We start from the raw sequence: 24,318 nt of genomic DNA on the forward strand, positions 1-24,318 counted from the left end.
CCTAAAAAAAAATATATATATATTTTTATATATTAATTTTTTTTTAAAAAACACACCTCTGAAAATTGCCATTGAGGCAGCGAGCAGCCTGGTCTGGTCTCAATGTAATCTCTCACATCTCCGCCGCTGCACCAAAGCAAAACACGAGTGAACTTTCACGATCTAACGTTAATCGTTCGCATCCCCGGGTCTCTCCCACCGATCTGGAGGTGGAAGTCTCTTAAAATTCCCGTGTCTCCAAAAAGTGTTGTGTGTGTGTGTGTGATCTGATCTGATGCAATGCCTCACACCGCTGTCTGTCGGTCTGTCTGTCTGTCTGTCTGACCTCCCCCCCCCCCCCTCCCCTCCCCTCGACATCTGCAGACAGATGGAAAAAAAAGATGCTTTCGAGTCTGATGTCGCCTCTCTCGCTCATCTCCACTCGTCCCCACAGCGGCCCCAGAGGGGACAGAATCGATGCCCTCCCCCCCCCCCCCTCCCACCCCGACGATGCTTCCTCGCATCCTTAGACATCCCGTTCTCTCTCTCTCCCCTCTCTCTCTCCCCCCCTCTCTCTCTCTCTCCCTCTCTCTCAGAGGGAACCCGAGACACAGCATCCCATCTGCTGCTGGTCCATCCTTTTGATTCCTTGTCCCCCCCCCCTCCTCTCACCAGAGAGCCCTGAGCAGAGAGAGACGGGATGGGTCTGACACTCTCTGTGGATGGATGGATGGATGGGACTGATGTGGTCCCTCACTCGCATCCCCAGTCCCTATCAGACCAGGGGGATGAGAGGCGATCAATGCTGATGTTCCAGTCCCCCTCACAACCAGTCAGTCTCCTTTGCTCCCACTGTTATCCCAGACGGCGTTATCCATCCTGGTCCAATCCTACACATGCCCTTAACTCACGTGGCACAAGCTCAGCCCCAGCAGCTCCAATACCAGCAGAGAGATGATTCAGAAAAAGCCTGACTCCGCTCATCGGCACATCAATAACAAGTTTCTCTACCAAACACCCCCCCCACCCAACCCCCCCCCCTCCTCCCCACTCCCCAACCCACCCACCCACCCACCCCCATTACCCCCCTCCCTCTCTCTCTCTCTCTCTCCTCTCTCCTCTTCCTCCTCTGTCTCCCTCCCTCCCCCCAGCAACCAACCGGGCTCTAATGGAAGGCTGCTTTCTGGGATCCTAAGGCTTCTTCGCTCTCCATCCTCATGTGGTGTGGTTCGGCGCAGGATGTGTGATGTGCCCTGTGTAAGATGGTGGTGTCGGGGAGCCCAGGATTAAGCAGAGCCAGAGGGTTGCGATCGGCGAGCAGTAGTCATGGTGGAGGTCCATCAGCGATGCTGGACACTTCTTAATTACCTGAGCGTTGTGCTGTTTCCAGCGATGCTAACGTTTTCCACGCTACCTGTTAAACTCTCGGCTTTTCCTGCCTCCTTGAGTGACTGTCAAACACCCACTGGCTGGAACTGCTCCGGTAAGCCACAGCAACAAATAACACCAGGCGCTGGCTAGTGAGGGCAAGGCAGGGCAATGCAAGGCAAGGCAATGCAAGGCAGGGTAATGCAAGGCAAGGCAATGCAAGGCAGGGTAATGCAATGCAAGGCAGGGTAATGCAAGGCAAGGCAATGCAAGGCAGGGTAATGCAATGCAAGGCAGGGTAATGCAAGGCAAGGTAATGCAAGGCAGGGTAATGCAAGGCAAGGTAATGCAAGGCAGGGTAATGCAATGCAAGGCAGGGTAAGGCAATGCAAGGCAGGGTAAGGCAATGCAAGGCAGGGTAAGGCAATGCAAGGCAGGGCAATGCAAGGCAGGGTAATGCAAGACAGGGCAATGCAAGGCAGGGCAATGCAAAGCAATGCAGGGCAAGGCAAGGCAGGGGAGGGCAGGGGTTGGGAGCGAGCTCTTACAATTTGAAGTCACAGTCGCCAACTGAATATCTGTGCTTGTGATAAAAGTTACTCTGCCGTGGGTTTGCTCGGGTAACGTTGTGCGATGCTGCAGTCAGCGATCACCGTGAGCCACAGAGCCACGACTCGGGGTTGGCGTTCTCGCTCTGTCCCTCTCAGTTTTCTCTCTGGAAAGTGTGCAATGCTTTTTTTTTAAAAAACTTTCAGACGCACCTTTCGGGCTCAAAACACATCGTCCCTTTTTCTCGTGTGTTATTTTAGTGACAGGTGCGATTCTACGAGGAGCGAAGACGGGCTGTCGTTCCCCACGTTTTGCAACAGACGTGGTTTTCTGTCTAAAGATTTCAGCCCTTTTTTTCAACAAAAAAAAAGAGGCTTTCGGGGTTTAAAACAGATCGCTGGTTTTTGTTTTCGTGCACGATGTTGCATCGGGAGGAGGGGAATCGTTGGTGGGGGGCGATGGAGGGGTTGGGTGGGTGGGTGGGGAGGGAGGGAGGGAGGGAGGGAGAGAGGGAGGAAGGGGGAGATTATGATTCTGTTTTAAACCATTTAAGAGAGAAGTCGGGCTATTGCAGTTCTCAGCAAAACCCCTTTGCGCCCACGACTCTGAAAGCTGCTGCAATGCAAATAAGAATGTTTTCCAGTTTATAGTTATGTCGCAATTTAACACACACACTAACTAACACACACACACACACACACACACTAACACACATACACACACTAACACACATACACACACACACTAACACACACACACACTAACACACAGACACACTAACACACATATTAATACACATACACACACACACACTAACACACACACACACACTTAACACACACACCACACACACAACTCATGCGAAACAGAAGCGAAGGCTCTGTCAGGAGCTCTTCGCTGTGGGTTTGGACTTTGACTAACCCCATCCTCAGTGCACAGACACGAGTCATCAATCTTCCTTTTTTTTTAAAAAAAACACATACACACAAATACACACACACTCGAGCCAACGCCAACATATAACGTGGTTTTATCTCTGCCACAACTTCCTCGTGTAACCTCCTGGGTCTCGGGGTCAGTCTCGCCGTTTGGCGCAGATAAGTGGAGAAAATCGTGTTGCAGGAGAGGAAAAACGCGAGAGGGATGGAGGAAGGTGGGAGGTGGGGTGGGGGAGAGAGAGAGAGAGAGAGAGAGAAAGAAAGAAAAGAGAGAAAGAAAAGAGAGAGAGAGAGAGAGAGAGAAAAAAACTGCACGGATGGAGGAGGTTAGCTGTGGATTGGGCATTTGGCGTTGTGTCTCTCTCTCTTCTGAATCAAAATGCACTGTGAGTGTGAGTGAGTGAGTGAGTGGGAATTCCTGCGCTGGTTCAGCATCATTCGGAATTATTTCTTTCAAAGACCCCAACAAAATAAAATCCGCTGGTCTCCCGGAGCTGCATCTCTGTAACTGCCGAGTTAGCGACCCCCCAACCTGCCCAGAGCCTCTGAGAAAGCAGAGAGAGAGACAGAGAGAGAGACAGACAGAGACAGACACACACACACACACACACACACAGATAACCCTTTTCATTTAATCGACTTTTGAGTATGTGATATCCGACCAGTCTCGTTTGCCAAAACCATTGCATTAATATTTTACACCCACTAAGTTCTGCAAGTACTTTTCCTCTTTCCCCCACCCACCCCCTCCCCCTCCCCCTCCCCATCCCCATCCCCATCCCTCCCCCTCATCTCCTCGATACGTCTCAAGGTTTTGATGACAGGGAACACGACTTGTTCCTCTGCGACACGAATACGTGTCAGTTTGGAGGGGAATGTTTGCGGATCGGACAGACTATAACCTGCGACTGTCAATTCAAGGTAAGGTGGTGGTCGGGGGTGTGTGTGTGTGGGGTGTGTGTGTGTGGGGGGGGCGGTGTGGGTGGGTGATGGGGATGATGGAGAGAGAGAGAGAGAGGAGGGAAGGGAGACATCGCTGCTTTAACTGAGCTCCACTTTGCCTGAGCGCTGTGGGTCCGACTGTCCTTTGCGGTGGGGCGATGCGGTGCAGTGCATTGCAGGAAGCAATGCTGGTGGGGTGGGTGTGGGTGTGGGTGGGTGTGTGGGTGTGTGGGGGGATCTGTTTGACAGGACCCTCCTCACTCACCAGTTATTGTATGCCTTCTGTCCCCCCCCCCCCCCCCACCCCCACCCCGAACCCCCCACTCAGTGCAACACAGACTATGTGCCGATGTGCGGCTCCAACGGGAACACCTACGAGAATGAGTGTTACCTGCGCCAGGCCGCCTGCAAACAGCAGAGTGAGATCAAGCTGCTGGGAGAGGGCTCCTGCACTCACGGTAATGGGCGCTCTCTGGACCCCGCACCCGGTGATGCCGCGCAGATTTTCAACGCCTTTTGCATTTTGAAATTTTTAATTTTTTTTTTAATTGGAAGGTGTCCCCTTCGAAATCAAATGGGGCCCCAATCAACCACCCGACCACCACCCAACCACCCACCCACCACCCAACCCCACACATCATACACATCACACACATCACACACACATCATACACATCACACACACATCATACACACACACACACACATCATACACATCACACACATCACACACATCACATCATACACATCACATCATACACATCACACACACACATCACACACACACCCCAAAAGCAAGTGTGCAAAGATGCATCCAGTGAGATGCTCCCAAGCCCAAGCCCAAGCCTGATCCCTGGGGGAATTTGCTGCCCTCTACTCTTCCCCCTCTTCTCAGAGCCCCACTCACTCGCACGTTATCACGTTCCGCAGCTGTAATTGAAACGTATTGAACCGAAATGGGAGCGAACCACTGTCCCTCCCCACCACCCAATCTGGTCAGGGCATTTAAAGTCCCAGGTTCGCTCGTTTTGCCATATAAATCCTTTTTTTTTCTTCTTCTTTTTGTTGTCGTTGTTTGAAATCGTCTCGATTTTCTTACAAGAGAAACCAGAGACTTTGATTTTGATGATGGATTAGATCCAGTGCTGAAAGGAGCAAGAAATCTTATCAAAAACACATTAACCGGGTACTAATACGCTTTCTAATGAGATATTGTCTCTCTACAGATATGGGATCAGGTTCTGGGGATGGAGGTAAGTACATATTGCAAATGTATTTCTAATCTAATCATTGCGGTTATCGCCTTGCCATTTCATCTGCAAATCACGCATTTTAGGATCTATGCCCCTCGAGGGTTTGTTTTGTTAAAGTCCAAGATTTTTCTTTTTATTTCGCTGTAAGATTGATTCATTCGCTGTCTGTCAGCCACCGAGAGCTGTGGTGTGGCTCACGGACTTCTCTCTCTCTCCGGTCAGTGTCGCTTTCATTGTTAGCTGGCCTCCTGGGTCCTTACAGTGAAGGTAGCCCGGTCCATCTACACCACCCACCCCATTGCCATGCCAGGTCCTGAGTAATAATAATAATAACAATCCTTGCATTTGGTGTAGCGCTTTATCACATCTTCACAACGTCTCAAACCGCTTCACAGGATATACTGTAAAGTGAATTGACTGTATATTTTTGGGCGAAATGCAGTAGCATGCCCCCTGCCAAATAACGCACAGATCCACCCTCATAAATTTAAGCCACATTCCTGGGGTGTTAACCCTGAGAACTCCCAGATGGGAGGGAGGCTTTGTACCACATGTGCTGTGCTACTGGACTGTCCAGAGATGCACTTTAGATTAAAACAAACAGGTGAAATATCAGGAAAAAATCAAGGGGTGGAGGTTTCGTGTGGAGTATAAACACAGGCATCCACTAGTTTGGCCGAATGGCCTGTTTCCATGCGGTATCATTCCATGTCATTCAGCACTCACTGAAAATACAGTCATCAGGGTGTGAAATTCAGCAGTACACAGAGTATAGTTTCACAAAAGAACCCAGTGTGTAATGTGGCCAACAAAAATTTGAGGCCACGATTGAATTATGTCTGAAGATGCTAATGTGAGAAATAAGGGCTGGAGGTTGAAATTCTGAGACTATGAAGTGAAATGATGCTAGCCACTACCCACTTCCTATTATTTTAAGTGAACTGAAGCAATCTATATTAAGGGTTTGTGTTGCAGTATTCATACGCATTCAATTATAATAGACACCAGCCTACACTTGTACACTCTTCAAAGTACTGCAATCTTAGAAGCCGAAAGCATCCTTGGGTGTTTTTCAAGTCAAAGCGCTAATAAGAAATGAGCATCTAATGCAGAGAGATCATGGGCGGTTGATGTCTTTTGGACAAATGTGAAATGGATCTCAAAGTTCAAGTATGAAAGTACATACTGAAACATGTCTACAGCCAATTACTTATTTTTGTTATCACAGAAAAGGTCAATGAAGACCTCTCAACATTTGTCCAGTTATTCTTAGATACAACACAGCCTGCATTTATCTCTTGTCAAAATCTAGTGCAGATCAAACATAACAGAGGTCTGTAACTTTGAATATGCAAACGTGAAATGTTTACAATCACTGAGAAAACAGCAAACGAGCATTTAGGAGTAACATACATCAATGCAACTGATACCAAGTGATTCATTTCCTTATTAGTTATTCCTGTAATTGTATTCATTACAAGATTAGTGATCAGGAAGCTCATCAGTCCAGTCTGGCTTTAATATATACTACATCATTATGACCACTTATCATAAAAGTCTGCCTTTCTTGTTGGGAGGGGGGGGAAAACGGATGTTAATTTCCACATAGATTACATAATTATTTGCACAGATGATAAATTTGTTAATTTAATATAGTTTGTTTATGATTCTACTTAAAGAGCTTTTGGTTTCATTTAAATTTAATCCATGTGGCTATTTATTTCAAAACTTTATTTCCGGATACATATTGGCATGTTTATGATGGTTTAAATATAGCGATGATTTTGAATGTACAAGCTTGTATTTTGAGGATGCAAAAGCATCTCATTTTCACCAGCCAGGTGTTTAAATTCATTCAAGTATAAAGTAAACAGGTGCTGGAAAACTTGAAAGGAAATATTTAAAATTAACTTATTTAAAGTTTCTGTAGATATGCAAAGCTTATGTTTTGAATGCTGAGACTATCTGGCACTGATAAAGTACAATTATGCACAGAATATAACAGTTTAATTCGCTGAAGACAGTAAATTTAGTCTGATGTAGTATGCAAGCTATTCCATTGGTGCAGAGAAAGTCCCGTTAACAACTTATGGTTGTGGTAAATTTAAATGCAATAAAGTGGCGAAGGAATCTATTAATAATAATAATGATAATCTGCAGTTAATGACATTTTTATGTTTAGTGTAGCAATCACATTAAATATTAATGCATAAAATTCACACAAAATACAGTGCCTCTTATGACTGTAGATGGCACTGTTTGAGAAAAGCTATTATTCAGCACAAACTGGAAATGTTACACATTTGTTCAAAAAATCGTGGACGTTTTGTATTAAATATAACTGGCTATCAAATTTTGTTCAAAATTAAATGAACTCAATTTGGAATGAAGTTCGAGTGTTCTAGCAATTTTTTTCAATGAAATTTCATTTTCGTTTCCGTCTTAATCCCCAAAACGTATTGGTTAATAATTCCGTTTCATACGAACCAAGTGTGTTACAACACGCCAGTGTTATGTAGATTAAAAAGAAAAGTTTTAATTTATCAGCATGAAAGGCAACAGATCAAAGGCAAAGGCATAGGAATCCAAGAGAATGTAGCCGGCAATGGATAAGGCAACACTGCGCAGTGTTCAATAATGGGTACATCACAACAAAGGATATATGCAGCTCACAAATTGTATACACTTCATAAGTGCATGTGACGATAAGACAACAAGAAAAAACAATTGCAGTGGCTTCCACAATGGCACCGAATGGCACTACGCACTGCAGAACAGAAATTTATAGGTTTAATTCCCCGTTTGAATTGAGTTAGCTGATGTTAGCAAGGGCAACGAGCCCCTGGTGTGGAGTGGGAGAGAAAATCAGCGCCTCTTCTGATTGTTATTCAGCGACCCCTGCTGGAAAGTGCTCAAATTTGTATAGGATTATGTTGAGTTGCATTGCCCTCCACTGCATGCGATAAAATAAGGCTTAAACATGAAAAAATGATCAAAAAAAAAGTTGAACTGTAGCCCCACAAGACGAGGTGAAGAGTGAAAATTAAAACAAATATCAGGTTTGTGGCAACAATTAGTCTTTACAGAATATTCAAATAAAAGTCAATCTTTGAAAATTCGTTTGAGTTATCAATGAAATTTTCTCACTCTTTGGTCATATTTTTCGTGAACCTCCATAACTTGTCTTTCCTCTCCTTCCTGTTCTCTACTTTCTCTGTGAAGCTCTTTAAAACATTCGTCCTATGCGAAAGGCACTTTATTAGTGCAAGTTGTTGTTGTATACTTTCGTTAGAATTACCTCATTGCATTTTCAACAGATAGTGTTTGGTGGTGATGGGGAGGGAGGGGATAAAGGAGGAAAGGAGAACTGTGGGCCTCTGTTTGGATGGGTTGGGGGGGGTGAAAAAACTGTGATGGTTCAAAGCTGCTCATCATCTTTCACGAGTTCTGTAACTTCTGGTTGTCAATCATATCGCTTTGCCTCTGGTTAAATATATCCCTGTGTTTGGGGGGATGGTTAAATATATGCCTACTCACACGTACATGCGCAATGATTATATCATTAAAGTGTGTTATTTTCTATGTCACTGGTGCAGATTATAATTCTTGGATAGCTTTGAATGTAGCATTAAGGATAGATTAATTTTGCTCAAACTGAAGGATGGTAGAACAAGTGAACATGAGATATTGCAAGTATTAACTCTCCTTGTGTGTGATTATCTGACTAGCGTTGCGCTCTGAATTTTATCCATTTTTTGGAAAAGAAAAGGAAGGAGGAATTGTTTTGAGGATTGGTTGGAGTGCTGTACACTTCCTTGGTCAACATGGTTAAAAAGCTGGCTGACCACATGTATTGCTATAGACACTTTATTATAGATATCATTTCAATGTGGCTGGGAATGACTAAGAAGAATCAAACACTCAGACATTTGAATTGTGGGAATCTCAAGGGGAAACTTATTGACAGAGAGTGAAGAGTGCAGGAAGCAGCTGATACTCATTGCAAATAACCATATGTTTCAACATTATCATTAGCCAGCAGGAAGTTAGTTTAGCACTAGAAGAGCATCCAGTTAATAACTACACAAATAAAGATTTTCTAAGTTCAAGGCATGTCTTTGTGAGAAAGTGTTTGGGAAACAGTACTTTTGAAGGATGGTTGAGGCCAGAATCCTGGACTCATTTAACAAACAGCTCCATGCCGTAATGAGAGGAAGATGGGGAGGGTAATCTGGAAGAATGAGATCAAATAGGCCGAAAAGGCCTTATTCAATTGAACCGATCTTGTGCCCTTGTCTAGAGGGTAGATCAAGCAGAGACCAGCTGCTAACTGATTGAATTAAATAGTATAATTGCTACGGTTTATATTCAAATCAGATCAGTATTTATTTGGATAGATATTAATCCATTCACTTAAGTGCACATGTTCAGGCTCAGGCCAGGAAATGTGTGTTTGCAGATGAATGATAGAGTGGAGTCAAACTTTGTCCCATTTCCTCGCCATTTGGACCTTACGTTTATCTTGCAAAAGTCTTTGTAGTAGGCAGCTTTGATTTTATAGCTGACAAGTTTGTGATTGCCAAGACCTGTCTGTAGACACTGGTACTCAAAATGCTTGCATGTACATATGATTATCATAATTTTCTTCTGCTTTAAGCCAAATAGTTAAGCAAAGAAATAAACTACTTCCACGACATTCCAGTGTCACCCCCTGCAAAGAAAACAGGCTTAAATTGCATTTCAAAATGATTCACACTGAGTTTCTCCTTTAAATTACATCCAATTGGAGTGAAAATATGTTACCCTGTGTATAGCTATTGCCAGTAAAAAAAAGAGTCCAATGTATTCCTGAAAGCTTTTGAAACTCCAGATACATATAACAGCAGAATTGAGATGCCTGATCCTTCAGTTATTGTGTAACATTTACGCCATCTTCAGCCTGTGGAAACAAACACCTTTGTTTTATCCTACGCAGAATGTGGGCAAGGTTAGTGAGGAAGTTTTGTATACACATGCTGTCGATCATTCTATTGTAGTAACAGCCATAGGGGAGATCAATGCTTGCCTGGACAGCTATCAGTCTATACAGTATTGTGATTATTGGCTTATGAAGCATAACCTGGCCAGTGAAGAAGTAACAGTCACCAAAGTCCTACTTTGACAAATGGACATAGCGAGCCAGGATCCAGGCAAGAGGAATTGGATTATGCCAAATTTCACCTAATGTAAAATGAATATTGTTGTTTGCAGAAATAATAAGATCCATACTGTTCAAGGGCAGACAGAAAAACCATTTCCTTAATAAATCATGGCAGGAACTAGAGAAGATTATATCACAGAAAAACGGGACAAGTTTCCATCTGCAGTACTAATGAGCAGTTAATCACAAGCTTGCAGCACCATTGGGTCAATGTTGTCAGGTATCTCATTTATTATGACTTTCTTTGTCAACTCGAAAACAACGTGGAATAGAATAGAGAATATGCATTTTAAAGAAGAGCAAATGACATGCATAGATATGCACAGATAACAGTACAATCTAGGAATTATGCTTAGAGCAATGATGGAATTAGTAAAAAGTGTAGTGTTTCATTCGATGCCTCTCCGCATTAGTTCTTGACAAGCTACAGTAGGTTTTTGAAGTGTGAATAAGAATAATTCTCATGTACAAGGTTGGATGATCGGTAGAAAGCTCATCATATATAATAAAGTGTTAATGGGTGATGTATTAGAGATTAGGTGTGAGATGGTAAATCAGTTACAGTTAATTAATAGCTTGACAGGGGAATCATATTATATGCCAGAAATTGGGAATGACAATATTTTTTTAAAACCAACCCAGTACGTAGCAGATATCTGTGTATATGCAGAGCATCGGAGAGGAATTGTGGCTACCTAAACATACCAGGAACATATTATGACAGATTTGCATTTGTGTAGATTTGTCTGTACTTGTACTCTGGCCATTTCTATCATATTAAATTTCCTGTTTGTTCATTTAACATAGAGTCTCAGCATAGATCGGTTGGTAGCACTCTCACCTCTGATTCAGAGGGATATGGTACAAGCTAGAATAGTCTAGACTCACGTAGTCTAGGCTGACACTCCACTGTACTGCTGGGGGTGTGCCTGAGGTGCTATCCTTTGGAAGAGGCTTTAAACTAATGACTTGTTTGCCTGCTCGGGTGGACATTAAACGAACCCTTGGCACTGATCGAAAAAAGAAGGGAGTTTCTCCTAGTGTCCTGGCCAACAATCTCCCAAATAAAAATTTACTTCAAGGCTGTTTGGGCGACATTGCTGTAGCACATGGGCTGCTACTTTCACCCACTCTATTTTGCAGTAAATCCTGTGAAGCTCTTAGAGACATCCACCTGACGTGAGAGGCACTATACCAAATGCAAGGATTATTCTGATTATATGCCTTCGCGCTGAATCTGATCATCAAGCATAACATTTAATATCATGCTTCTTTGAAAACTGACCTGCTGCCAAATTCTGAGCTTCAGTTGGAGATGAATTGTTGAAACAGCAAATGACATTCAACTCCAAATCACAACTACAATAGCACAACTCTTTACAGCGACTTGTTTAAACTAACATACAGTATTTAACCAAACCAGCAGATTTCTTAACCCCCTCCTAACCCCCTACCATCCTGCCCGCTCCGTCCACTCAGCAGGCTCCAGCCTGCTTCATGTTCCCCCCTCTGCCCTCCCCACCATTGGCGGGTGAGCCTTCTGCCACTCTGCCCCCAGCCTCTGGAACTCCATTCCACAGCCCATCCACCTCACCCCCCCCCTCTCTTGTCTCTTTCAAGACCCATCTCAACACCCTCCTCTTCACCCATGCTTTCGATCATCCTGCTTCCCTCCCTGCCCCTCCCCAATCCCGATCCCCAGCTCGGGTCCAGTGCCTTGGGACATCCGCCCGACATGAAAGGCGCTATAAAAATATAATTTTGTTGTTGTCGTAAATTCTCTGGAACTAAAAAATGTTTGATGCTCTACAATATACTTATGCAGTAATATGCTGTTATTGAACTGCTAGCCTTCTGCACTACCTTAAATGTTCAAATGATTAAATATTAAATAATAGGGTTATTGTATTCAAACTACAAATAGGGTTTGTTGATGCTGAGTGCTTAGGTTTTACTTTGAAAAGTGCCTAATTTTGTAAATTAGAAGAGTTGGCAGTCTTTCACATCTGCAAGTATCAAGTCAATGAAACAAACCTCTTGAAAACTCTAATATTCAACATTATTGTCCTTGAAAAAAAATCACTGAATATGATGGAACATTGCAGCTCAAAATACAATGAAGAAAGCAATATTGAATCTTGGAGCAAAGCATTAAACAGTATAGTTACAATATTTGTTATTTTTCTCTGAGAGTTATATTATTGGCTTCATATATGGAATACTTGTGAAGCACATGAAAATTATTGGGTTCAGGGTTGGAAGGATGGGGGGAAAGAAAAGAGGGTAAAACATGCCATCAGAAATTATAATGCATATTTCAATACAGATTTTTGTTCTGGTGATATGAGGCCCGACACTTCAATCATTTCCGAGTGAATGGTTGAGTGTAAGACAGATACATGCAGGCTCTGTCTGCTGCACAGAAGCACTTTCTATGGAACAGCATTAATAAAATCAGGATTTGGTGGATTTACATTTAAAAAGACAGAACTGTCTTGTACATTTAATTAAATTTACCTCAACAGTATAAAGTGCTGCTGTAAAGTTTTGCCTAGGGAAACTGCAGATAATCTTTTCCATCAGCCTGTCTGCAGATAGATGCAAGAACAGTTTTGCAGTGCTTCTGTGGGGATTTTTTTTTTAAAAATCACCAGAATCCTCTGGATAAATTCAGTCACGGAATACTGTGTATTGCTGCCATGCGTGAAGTTAAAATAATAACTCATAATATGCGCTAGATAATATAGCACACGAAAACGAAACATCAACTGCATTGATCATCTCAAGGTATAATTAACAGCGCGCCAGTAAATTCTCACTGGTCGGGGGGGGGGGGGGGGGTTGAGGTGGGTGTTGGGGGAAGAGGATAATGGGTGTTGCTTCAAAATAAATAGTAAAAAGACTCGCTGAATAGATCTGTTTCATATAACAGTTATTAGCTTGTCTTGAGTTTTGTCTAACCAGTGCACATAAATTATATCGATTGTTTTCAGAAACACAAAGTAATCTTGTTTTTCCTTGGTGGGTGGGGGCTGGTTGGAACTTGCTTCTTTTGTACATTTTGAGTTGCAGTCTGCCCCGTGATGGAAAATGATTGTTAATTTCTGTTGACCTTATAAAGGCACTGACTTTCAAGGCTTTAAGGCACGATAAGGATATGAATCTTCCTCTGTTGCTGTTAATGTTTACCAGTTCTGCCTGGAAAGAAATTAGCTTGCAGCTGTTGGCAGCTGCCTGTGTATTGTTGGCAAGTGAGTCAAATACAAAAGAAGCATAGAGACTTAGAACAAAGACCAAAGCAGAAATCAGGACCAAGTGTCAAAATCCTTACAGAATGCATTTGTAATTCATATCATTTCCTGTTTGCATTCAACAGTAATGGGTGATTGTTAATGAAAGCTGCTGGCTGGTAACTCAGCATAATATATTCTCATTTTTGTCCTAGCGTGACTATGGCAGAGTTTAGTATGCGATCTGCTCATATTCATTGCTAGCACACTTACAAGCTCGCTGACTATTTTTTAAATTACAATTTAAGGTCAGTAACAAATGATTTGGAAAAAAAACAAGAACGTGGACACATTTCAATCCACGTCCACTAAAGTACTTGTACAGGGTGACCAAAAAGTTGTGATAACTGCCCTATAAATTATAAAAATAAAAAAATTGGTCACTCAATCCAGCGGTGTTTGTGGGACACTGCTGTACACAATTGGCTGCTGCATTTTGCCCACAATATGCACAGTCACTACACTTTACATGCTTCACATGCTGTGAAGCGCTTTGAGACGTCTTGAAGATGTGATGAGGCGCTATAGCAAATGCAAGATTTATTATTATTATCTAAAAAATATATCATTGCTTTAATTAGACATTGTAACGGTATTACGACTTATTGGTCACCCTGTATTTGCAACCGTGAGCCATGAGATCAGTTGGAGTTACTCCCTTGCTAATGATTTCTTCTTAACTTCAAAATGCTGTAGATTTATGTTCTTTTAATTTATAATTTGGCTTCACGCAGTGAGTCCTGATGTGACTATGGAAATTCCCTCCTTGTCGGCCTCCCCAACTTTTCCCTCCACAAGCTGCAGATCATCCAGAACTCTGCAACTCGTGTCCTCTCCACACGAGGCTCCGTGACCCCATCAGCTCCACCCTCGCTCGGCTCCCCTGGCTCCCCATCCCTCAGAGGATAAAATTTTAAATCCTCTTCCTCACTTTCAGGGCCCTCCATTACATTACCACCCCCCCCCCCCCCCCCCCCACCTTCCTGACCCCCCCCCCCCCGTCCGCTCCCTCCGCTCAGCAGGTTCCGGACTGCTCCCTGTCTCTCTCCCAACCCGGCCTTTCAGCCTCTCTGCCCCCACCCTTTGGAACTCCATCCCATAATCCCTTCGCCTTGCTCCCTCCCTTGCCTCCTTCAAGACACGGCTCAAGACCCTCCTTTTCAACCGTGCCTTTAGCCGCCCTCCTACCTCTCTGCCCTCTCTCATCCCAACCCTGCACGCACTCCCCCACGCTCAGGTCCTGATCCCTGACTGTTCAGTGCCTTGGGACGTCCTCCCGACATGAAAGGCGCTTTACAAATATAATTGTGTTGTTGTTGTCATCCTCACTTGCTCAGAGAAGTTTCTGACACCTTCAGAACATGAGAAAATTAAATCAAAATTCACAGTCGCACTTTGTCACCATCGTCACTAATAATTCACACAATTCAAGGTCTGCACAGAAGCTAGTCTGAGATCAGGAAGTTAGGAGGCAGCCCAGGGACAAATCTTCCCATTAAGTGGGGAGTTGTTTACCCTCCCTTTATGATCTCTTTTCAGTATGTGGCTGAGGTCAGCAGTCAGGAGTCTGTTCGGAGCCTAGTGTTCCCTTAGCTCAGTGGCACTGTATGTTGATGCCGCAGTGCAATGTGCCACTGCCTTACCTCTCTTTTAACTCTGTTATTTTTTATTCAAAATAGAACCCTGATAGGAAGATTTACACTTGAACTCCTGAGATTTATCTTTAAATTAAATCTGGGTTTGGTGTGATCAAACATCATCTCTGGTTTCGGAATTTAAGATTACCCTGACCGAAGTCTAACCTGATATAAACTAAACCGGCGTAATTATGTATTGTACATGAATAAGGTAATGGCATATGCCGCAGCTCATTACAATAGCAATGCATCATTCATGGACCAGTCACTTGGTTCAAATCTTCAATACCTCTTCTGATCCTATTGTTAAAAGTGCAATCTTGGTTTCACTTTGCTCTTTAAGAAACATCCCCAACCCCCCCCTCCAAAAAAGGGCATTACTGTGTAGTCTAATCTGTTCAGTTTAAAATAGTTCCATCTTAAGTGCCCGTTTACACTATTTTAAATTGCATCTTTCTTGTGTTGACTTTCAATTGCTGTAACGTGCTGCCATCTAGTACAGTCATTGCATCTCTCTGTGTAATTACTGTGCCTGCTTCTCACCTGCTTCCCATTCTTATCAGTGTCTTCTCTGCTGACTTGTGTGGTGCGGCACAGATTATCGTGACTGCCATTTTCCTGAAAAATGTGTTGGTAAATTGCTTCGGTTGAAGACTCGCTGGGTTCAAATCCCACCTAGCTGTAGCCTGTGACCATTTTAATCACAAATTTAAAGGTTGCATAGAATTGTGGAAAATTCTGAAATTCAGTCTTAACTGAGATAAACTGGCTTCCAGATTAGGACTTCATTCAACATTTTTTTCTCAATTTTGCACAACCTTACATTTTTGAAGAAGGGTTGTCCTCCAGGCTTAGACTAGGTGGAATTTCAGGCCCACAGTTCTAGCCTCAACAACAGTAGCTTCATTGTTTATATGTGAATGATGAAATGGAGGGGACATCGTAACTGGGCATTCATGTCACTGACTGATAGCTTGAATCCTTGAACTCATTGAGGAATAGGAAAATGCAGTGAGGTATTCAATGAAATGAAAAGAAGAAGTAATGGAAGAATTCCCTTCATAAACTGAACTTTAAAGCTTTATAGACATAACACATAGATATAGTTAGGAATGATCATAATTAGAGTGGAGCTGTGTTACAACACAGTAATTGTCAGCCCATAAAATCCCAACCAATGCTATAACAGGGCACGAATAGGGCAGGTCGGCATTTCAGGGTTCACTGCGCACACACTACAAAATACTAAACAAGAGACAGGAAATAATAATGCTGTAATAATAATAATAATATTCATAATAATAATATTAATCATTCTATCGTAATTGTTTAACAGAATGGCTTGAATCCTTTTCAAACGCATAACATGCTTCAGAAAATGAGGGAACAAATAATTATTTCCTGCAGCTTTTAAAATCTATTCTGTCTGAAATTCTGTGATTGACCCCACAGGAAACGAAGGTTCGGGAGAAACTATTCAGAAGAAAACCTCCTCCTGTGATATCTGCCAGTTTGGGGCAGAGTGCGATGAGGATGCAGAAGATGTTTGGTAAAATGCTGCTATGTGTTGATTGAAGAACATATTTGGGTGCCCACATGGCTAGGTTGTTGAAGTCACTGCTTGCAATGAAATTCAATGTTGCGAACCCAAATAGGTCCTACCCCTACCCTCCCCGCCTTCCCCCACCTCCTGATCCAAGCCACAAGCTCGGGTGCAGATCCCTGACCGTCCAGCGCCTTGGGACATCCTCCTGATGTGAAAGGCGCTATACAAATGTAATTTGATGTTGTTGTTGAATTAGCTGATCTGCCTTAGGCACTATAATAATAATAATAATAATCCTTGGATTTGATATAGCGCTTTTCACGCCTTCTAGATGTCTCAAAGCGCTTCACAGAATATGCTGGAAAGTGAATTGAGTGTACATTTGTGGGCGAAACGCGGCAGCCAATTGCGCACAGCAGTGTCCCACAAACAGTCGTGGATTGAAAATGACCAATTTATTATTGTTTTTGTTTTGGAGGGATTATTATAATCTCTTATTATAATAGGCTTCAATGCCCAGGTAAGAGAAAGGTAGAGTAGTGACTCCACTTCTGAGTGCTAGTAATTAACTCGTGCTGGAAAGTGCTCACGTGTATAAATGAAGTGACTGCAGGACCAGGTTTTGGATGTGATATTCTCATGTTATAAAGCCTGCTAACTCACTATCTGGGCTCAGGCATGAAGAATCATTGTGAGTCAGTGGAGGGCAGCTGACATCTATGGAACTATTTGAGTCAGCAGCAACATCAGAGGAATGGAAAAAATTGGGAGGGCTTAACAAATATATGTTAGTAATCATAAACTACAAATGTAACTGTCCAGTATCATCACCAGCTGGATGGTGCTTTCAGCTCTGGAATCCAAGTTCAGGTTCAAGCCAAACAAATGAAATGGAAGTATTCTCTTTCTAACAACTGTTGTCCTAAATAAATGTGGGTAGCCTTACCTCAGCACAAATTTGCAGCACAAAGCAATCGATAATTCAGTGCTAATTGACACTATTATGTTAACAGTCACACTCAGAGTATCCAGCGTGGGAAATAGAAAATGTTCATCTACAATAAATAATAATAATAATCCTTCCATTGGATATAGCGCTTTTCACATCTTTGAGACATCTCAAAGCGCTTCACAGAATATACTGTAAAGTGAGTTGACTGTATATTTGTGGGCGAAACCCATCTGGTGCATCTGGTACAGAAGGAGTTGCTGTTCTGAACTTATGAGTTGACACATAATGGGAGCAGAACAGAAGAAGCCTTATTCTCCATCTGATCTAGATCTATTCAGCTGTCTTTGGTGAAGCGTGCTATATACAGCTCAATCCTTACTGTTTTGGGACACTGCTGAGCGCAATTGGCTGCCGTGTTTCGCCCACAAAATGTACAGTCAATTCACTTTGCAATATATTCTGTGAAGCGCTTTGAGATGTCTCGAAGATGTAATAAGGGGCTATATCAAATGCAAGAGTTATTATTATATAAATGCAAGTTGTTGTTGGTTGGATCTCTTCTGTATCTGACCAGTCCTATGTCTTCTCATGAATCTGGTTCTAAAATGGGAGAGAAGTTACATTTCAATGAGCATCACAAATGGAAATTCAACCCCCTTATCGTAGTTGTTATGAAGCGTTGATTAAACTGAGGGTTTACTACAATCTTTTGTTAAAAAGTGAGTGTGATCTGTCGTGCCAGTGCATGGGTCTTACGCAGAATAACTACATAAAGATTTAGCAAAAAAAACATGATGTGCAAACTCAAAAAATCCTCAACTGCAAATTGCTGTTCAATGAGACAGAAAACCTAGAGCCTATATTCATAAACTATAGTGTTCGTTCAATTGTTTCTCTGCTTACAAGTTTATAATAACATGTTAAATCAAATTATATTAAGTCAGAGGATTACACAAGATCTGTCTGATTTCAATACCAAACCTTTTCACTTAAAGAGGCCTATCCTGAGATAAAATTCAATTATCAACACCGAGTGTGGAGATCATGTAGAGTATTAGTGTCTGGTGCGTGAAGGAGTCCTTTAATTATAAACTCCTCCAACCAGGTACTGTGACTAGCCAACTGAAATGAAATGAATCCAGAAACGAACCTGAGTATGTCTTGTTTTGATCAAAAAGAGAGTAAGACATTTACCTGTAAGAGTACAATTAAAATAATAATAATAATTTGTTCACCCAATCCCTGACTGTTTGTGGGACACTGCTGTGCATAATTGACTGCCAGATTCCGTCCATAAAATATACAATCAATTCACTTTTACAGTATTATGTGAAGCGCTTTGAAACATCTTGGAGACATGATAAGGCACTATATCAAATGCAAGGTATTATTAAAATGCTAGCATTGTCTTGAGGTCAGCTACCCTGCAACCAAGAAAACCTCAACTCTGCTGCCTTTCTAGGCTTAATGTCTGTTGCGTAAATACTGAGGTTAGTTTGGACCAGAGCATTCCAAAAAATACTGTCAGACTCAAGCACTGGGCACAAAAGGCATTGATGCCCAGGCATTATTTAACAACAACAACAAAATTATATTTGTATAGTGCCTTTCACGTCGGATTAACTGCTGTAAATTATAACACTTACGTGCTCGACTCTCTGTGTCTGGCTGAGCTTTGATTGATTGCTTGCTTGTTTGCTTGATTGATTGATTGATTGATTGATTGATTGATTATCTCATCGTATTGTAATCGAACACTCTCAATATTATTATGAAGATGGGTTCAGAAGTTCTACGTTTAACACACCCCAAATCCTTCCTTTTGTTTTTTTTCAATAAATAAATTTAAAAAATTGATTTTGCTCCACCACTTTGTAGTTATTGCCTAAGACTATCCCAAAATATTCCACGCTTAGTAGAGATAAGTGTTAATATTAGAACTCTCCATTCAGTCATAGTCACAGTGTCTGTTTGGAATACTTTAACTCCTCGGAGAAGCTGTCCGGCATGAAGGGCACTATATAAATGCAAGTTGTTGTAATATTCAAGAGCACAGCTTAGAAAAGCATATCGTTGCACATTACCTTTTTTTAGATAGGCTGGTTCCACCCAGACTTGAAGCTAAATTAAACATCCAGATGTGTCATTATTTCAATCGTGTCCCTGTTATTGTTGTGATAATGTATATGAATAATAATAATTTTGTAATACAGTGGCAGATTCTGACCTGGAGATGTGCAGATTACTAACATATAATTTTGCATATTTTCAAATGGCTTTGTCCCCTACTTTCTAACAATATACTGACTGCCGTAGTATCTTCACTGCTCATTTAAGTGCAATGAAATTCTAATTTGCTTAATGCACAATTACATAAAAACCGTCATTTGTTGTTTCATGGCATTTTAAACAAAGGGAGATTAGAACATTTTAAAGCTCTTACACAAGGTCAGTAGACAGTTTACTTCCATTTACAAAATTAGTTTTCTTTTCTATTCTAGCATAATGTTACTAATCATAAATACACAGACGTGCTGTGAAAGTCATTTTTTTCCCCCAAATGATTCAGTGTCTCATAAATCCCATTAACTAATTTATCTATACTTGTTGACACTTAGATGTAGTATGTAATATTGCACAGTTTTAGATAAATGCCAACCATTTATTTTACACAATATTTGGCTGCAATATTACAGTATATCAACACCGATTGGGGCTAAATTACTAGCTCATATATGTTCTGCTTTGCTGAATTTGAAGAGGTGCTTTCCAAAACTAATTTTAAAAAGTAATAATAGCTCTTTTGAAAAATCAAAGCTTTATCAAGTTGGTATATTATGTTTTTGTAGAGGGAACAGTGGCCACATCCTGTAGTGTTATACCATATGTTACTGTCAGATTTGTTCACTTGTTATTACAGCTGAGCAATTCTGCATCGAGGAGATTGTCAATTTACGTACATTTCCTTCTGTCTGTTTAGGTGTGTTTGCAACATTGACTGTTCCCGCATCAGCTTCAACCAGGTTTGTGCTTCTGATGGCAAATCCTACAATAACCCCTGCCAGGTTAAGGATGCATCCTGCCAGACTCAGGAGTTCATAGAAGTAAAGCATTTGGGACGATGTCCAGGTAACGTCAATAGATTTGCCACTGTACTTGATACCGATATTATGTATAAGAATTATTTTCTACAGGAAGCAATGAATAATCAACATGTAAAATTGTTCTTAAATGGTTGGCAACATTTGTCAGTTGTGCCTGCAACACTCTGATATTCTGATATTCTTGTCTGGTACATGTAAGGTTTTCTCACTCCTTGGCTTGAACCACAAGGCCCTGTAGATCCAAATTCATATGTCAGAATAATGGGCCATCTGAAAGGAAGCAGAGGATAATGATGCTAAATTGTACTCTGCATGCCAGACATAGTCCGCTCACCATCTCCTGACATGAAGTAACAGAACAGTCAGGTGTTCATTTAAAGGCAATGATCCTGGAGGTCAAGAACGTAGCATTCACAAACCGCATTCGATGCATTAATTGCAGTTTGTAAATATCAGATTGCGCTAGATTAGGAAATGACAAATCCCACTTTAGCAAAATCCAAAAGAAAAAATGACCCGTCAAATTCTTACCCAACATCTCTACCTGGTGAGAGATCAAGAGCAGGAACCCTGGTTATTTTCCCTTCCCTTCCCTTCCCGAACATTGTAAATGAAACAGAGAGTGAGTGCATGCAGGTCAGTGACTGCTAATGTCTCATTCAGTTCCATGAATCACAATGACAATGAGCTGTTTTTATGAGAACGCGTGACAGGAAGAGGGTTTTACTTACAGCAGTTCTTGTACCAGGCCTGCCTTGTATTGTATTATCGTTTGAGAACAAAAGAGTTGTACTCAAGAATAGTGCACTAGAATTTAGTTAATCTCCTATGTATTCTATCATTGTACCACACTTCTTCAGATAGTTGTTATTCTGGGTATGCTGTATATACTGCTCTCAATTACAGCAGTGTTTGTCAGACGAGTGCTGTAGTGATACAAGAAAAAACAGGATAGCTGTCTTGAAGGTTTTAATGCAACTGCAGTGTTTCTTCTGAAATTCAGAAAGGAAAGGTTTTTTTTAAGCATTGAGCTTAATTCTTATGGATAGACGAGTAGCTGGAACACTAGATTTCCTGGCTAGCAAACCCAAATTCAGCTCCCAATCTCAAGTGAAATTAATACTCTGCCTTTGCTACAAGCCAGCTTTTCTATTCGTGTAGTATTCAACCATGCCCTCTGGTAGTTAATGCAAAACCCATCAATGAAATCATCCAAAGCGATATCACAGATGGAAAGTCTCTCCTCCTCCCTCCCTAGCATATAAAATAGATCAGGATTTGAGCCACATAGTCAGAGGGAGAAAAAGGGAACAAAAATACAGTAAATCACTCAAATAGCTCACCATTACAGTAATAATAATGGTTGTATTTGATATAGTTCGTGACTTATCACGCCATTGAGACATCTCAGGTATGTTTCAAAATCTTGAAATGTTTAAAAATATCACATTTAAACATTTAAAATGTCAAAGATGCTTAGCAACAGTAAATGCTGCTTGATATTTAATAAGAATTTAAAGTTAATGTGACAAGTAGTATTGTACAACAATGTTTTGTTTCTTCTGAAAATTGAAAGGATCTATCTAATATTTGCGATCTGCTCATTACTGAAGAATCATATATGTCTTCTCTATAAACACATTTTTTTTACACAATTCCTATACATGGCCTTATTTGAGAAGGTCCATTAATTCTTCTTGACTCAGATTGTGGAGTCCTCCAGTGTACAGAGTGTTAAGCAAAAGGTATCAGTCGTGAGTAACTAATTCTCAGATATCTGTCTCTTAATTCTAAACTAGAAACTCTGAAAAATCAACAAGTTTCCAAAACAGTCAAGATAATAAGAGAGGTTCTGGTGAAGAAAATTCCTTGGCCCATTTAATCTCTTCCTTCACAATGTCAATCCTATCACCTTCCCATTGCAGTCTCTAGCTCTTTTTAAAAATGGGTCCAATCTGAATTCAACCACCTTTCTTGGTAACCTGTTCCAACTGTTAATTACCCGTCTGTGTACAAAAATGGTACCTGATATCACTTTAAACATCCCTTTGCTAAACCATGATTCAGTCCCTCTTGTCCTGTTGCCTTGACAGATCTAAAAATACTGCTTTGGGTGTCCCTTCTGAGACACCACTTTCAAAAGCTGAAGAGTCATAGTTTATTTAGTCTCTCCTTATATCTTATCCCTCTACCACAGCGGATCAACCCCATTGCTCTCCTCTGCACTGCCTTTAGAACGTGGCTGGCCTCATGTCGCAGCAACCAGAACTGTACTCAGTATCCAGGTACTGCCTGACTTGAGCACGGTTTCAGCATGATTACTGGCGGTTCAATCTCAGCATCCTGTTTGCTTTTCTTTATTGCCATCTCACACTTGGCCTGAAATTCTGGCTTGCATTGCATGTAGTGTCGTTGGCGATGCCCAATTACAATGGGGAAATCTCGTCCACGGCTAAAATTGGCAAAGGCGCTACACACAACTCCAACCAGAATTTCAATTCAACTGTTAGGAAACAAAGAGCAGTAAACCAATTAACACACCTAAATCTCTTTCATCTCCCCTTTCAATACCATCCATTATGACTTCCTGGGGGTCAAGCTTTCCTGTCTCTGTAGTTTGTAGAAATCAAAGATAGCTGAAGAGGGGTTTGTGTATCATTCTGTGTTTGTTGGAGGATAAATTGCTGACAACATCCACGAGGAATCCATAAACTTGCCTTCTCTGAGAGTAATAATCATAATAACAATATCTTGTATTTATATGGCAACTTCCATGTAAAATAAATGTTCTGAAACATTTTAAGTATATAAACTCATTAGAACTGGAATGAAGGATTTTCTGTAGACAAATCCTAACAGCTAATCTGTTTCAACACTGGCCTAAAAACAACAATGAGATAAGTAGTCAATTCCTTTGAATTTAGAGATACATTTCGATGGTGGGGGAATATAAACCAGGAGAAAGACCCTACATTTCTTTAACAATGAGCAATAGTGTCTATAAATTTGAAATGTCTCAAAGGGCTTCAGAGAGTTTTCTGTCAAGTGTAGTGACTACTCATAGGCGAGCAGGGCAGCCAATTTATGCACGGAAATGTCCCCAAAACAGCCATGAAATGAATGATCAATTTTTAACTGGAGGATTGTTGGCCAGGAAACTCCCTCCATCACATTGAAATTGCAAATTTGTTGGTCTGAATCACAAGACCAAATTAATAACACAATGAAGGAATTTGGACTACAGGGATTAGAACCGAATTGGGGGAAGTAGGAAGAAGTAGTAACAAGGAAAAGCAAAGTACCACATTTATAATACTTAACAAGCCTCCAAAGCGTGTACTGTGTCTTTTCACAAACAAAAACAGAAGTCACTGGTAACACTATTATATATTACAGTATTACAGTATTTTGCATTTTGTTTACTGTGTCTTTTCTTTGTAGTTAATGGTTCATCTTTTATCAAAGTAAAAATGTTCTGGAAATGAACTTCCTAATTCCATAAACTCTAATCATTCCTAATTTGCATGTGCCCCAGAGGTCACTACGCATCGGGATAATTC

The 24,318-nt window shown here is 41.4% G+C and overlaps 1 protein-coding gene across 2 annotated transcripts in view; it reads left to right on the top strand.

The window, feature by feature from the left end:
* Positions 1–1,095: 1,095 nt before the first annotated feature.
* Positions 1,096–24,318, top strand: part of tmeff2a (transmembrane protein with EGF-like and two follistatin-like domains 2a) — a 29,347-nt gene continuing 6,124 nt past the window's right edge. Inside the window, exons 1-6 of one of the 2 annotated variants that reach the window (XM_042336297.1) lie at positions 1,096–1,462; positions 3,646–3,755; positions 4,105–4,234; positions 5,003–5,029; positions 16,609–16,705; positions 20,635–20,783. In XM_042336297.1, coding sequence (XP_042192231.1) covers positions 1,306–1,462; positions 3,646–3,755; positions 4,105–4,234; positions 5,003–5,029; positions 16,609–16,705; positions 20,635–20,783 — 670 coding nt within the window. In that variant the 5' untranslated portion in view covers positions 1,096–1,305. The remainder of the gene's footprint in view (positions 1,463–3,645; positions 3,756–4,104; positions 4,235–5,002; positions 5,030–16,608; positions 16,706–20,634; positions 20,784–24,318) is intronic. The other variant, XM_042336296.1, reaches the window with a different exon arrangement.

Source organism: Callorhinchus milii, unplaced genomic scaffold (genome assembly GCF_018977255.1).
Source record: "Callorhinchus milii isolate IMCB2004 unplaced genomic scaffold, IMCB_Cmil_1.0 Scaffold6, whole genome shotgun sequence".
Classification (NCBI taxonomy): Eukaryota; Metazoa; Chordata; class Chondrichthyes; order Chimaeriformes; family Callorhinchidae; genus Callorhinchus; species Callorhinchus milii.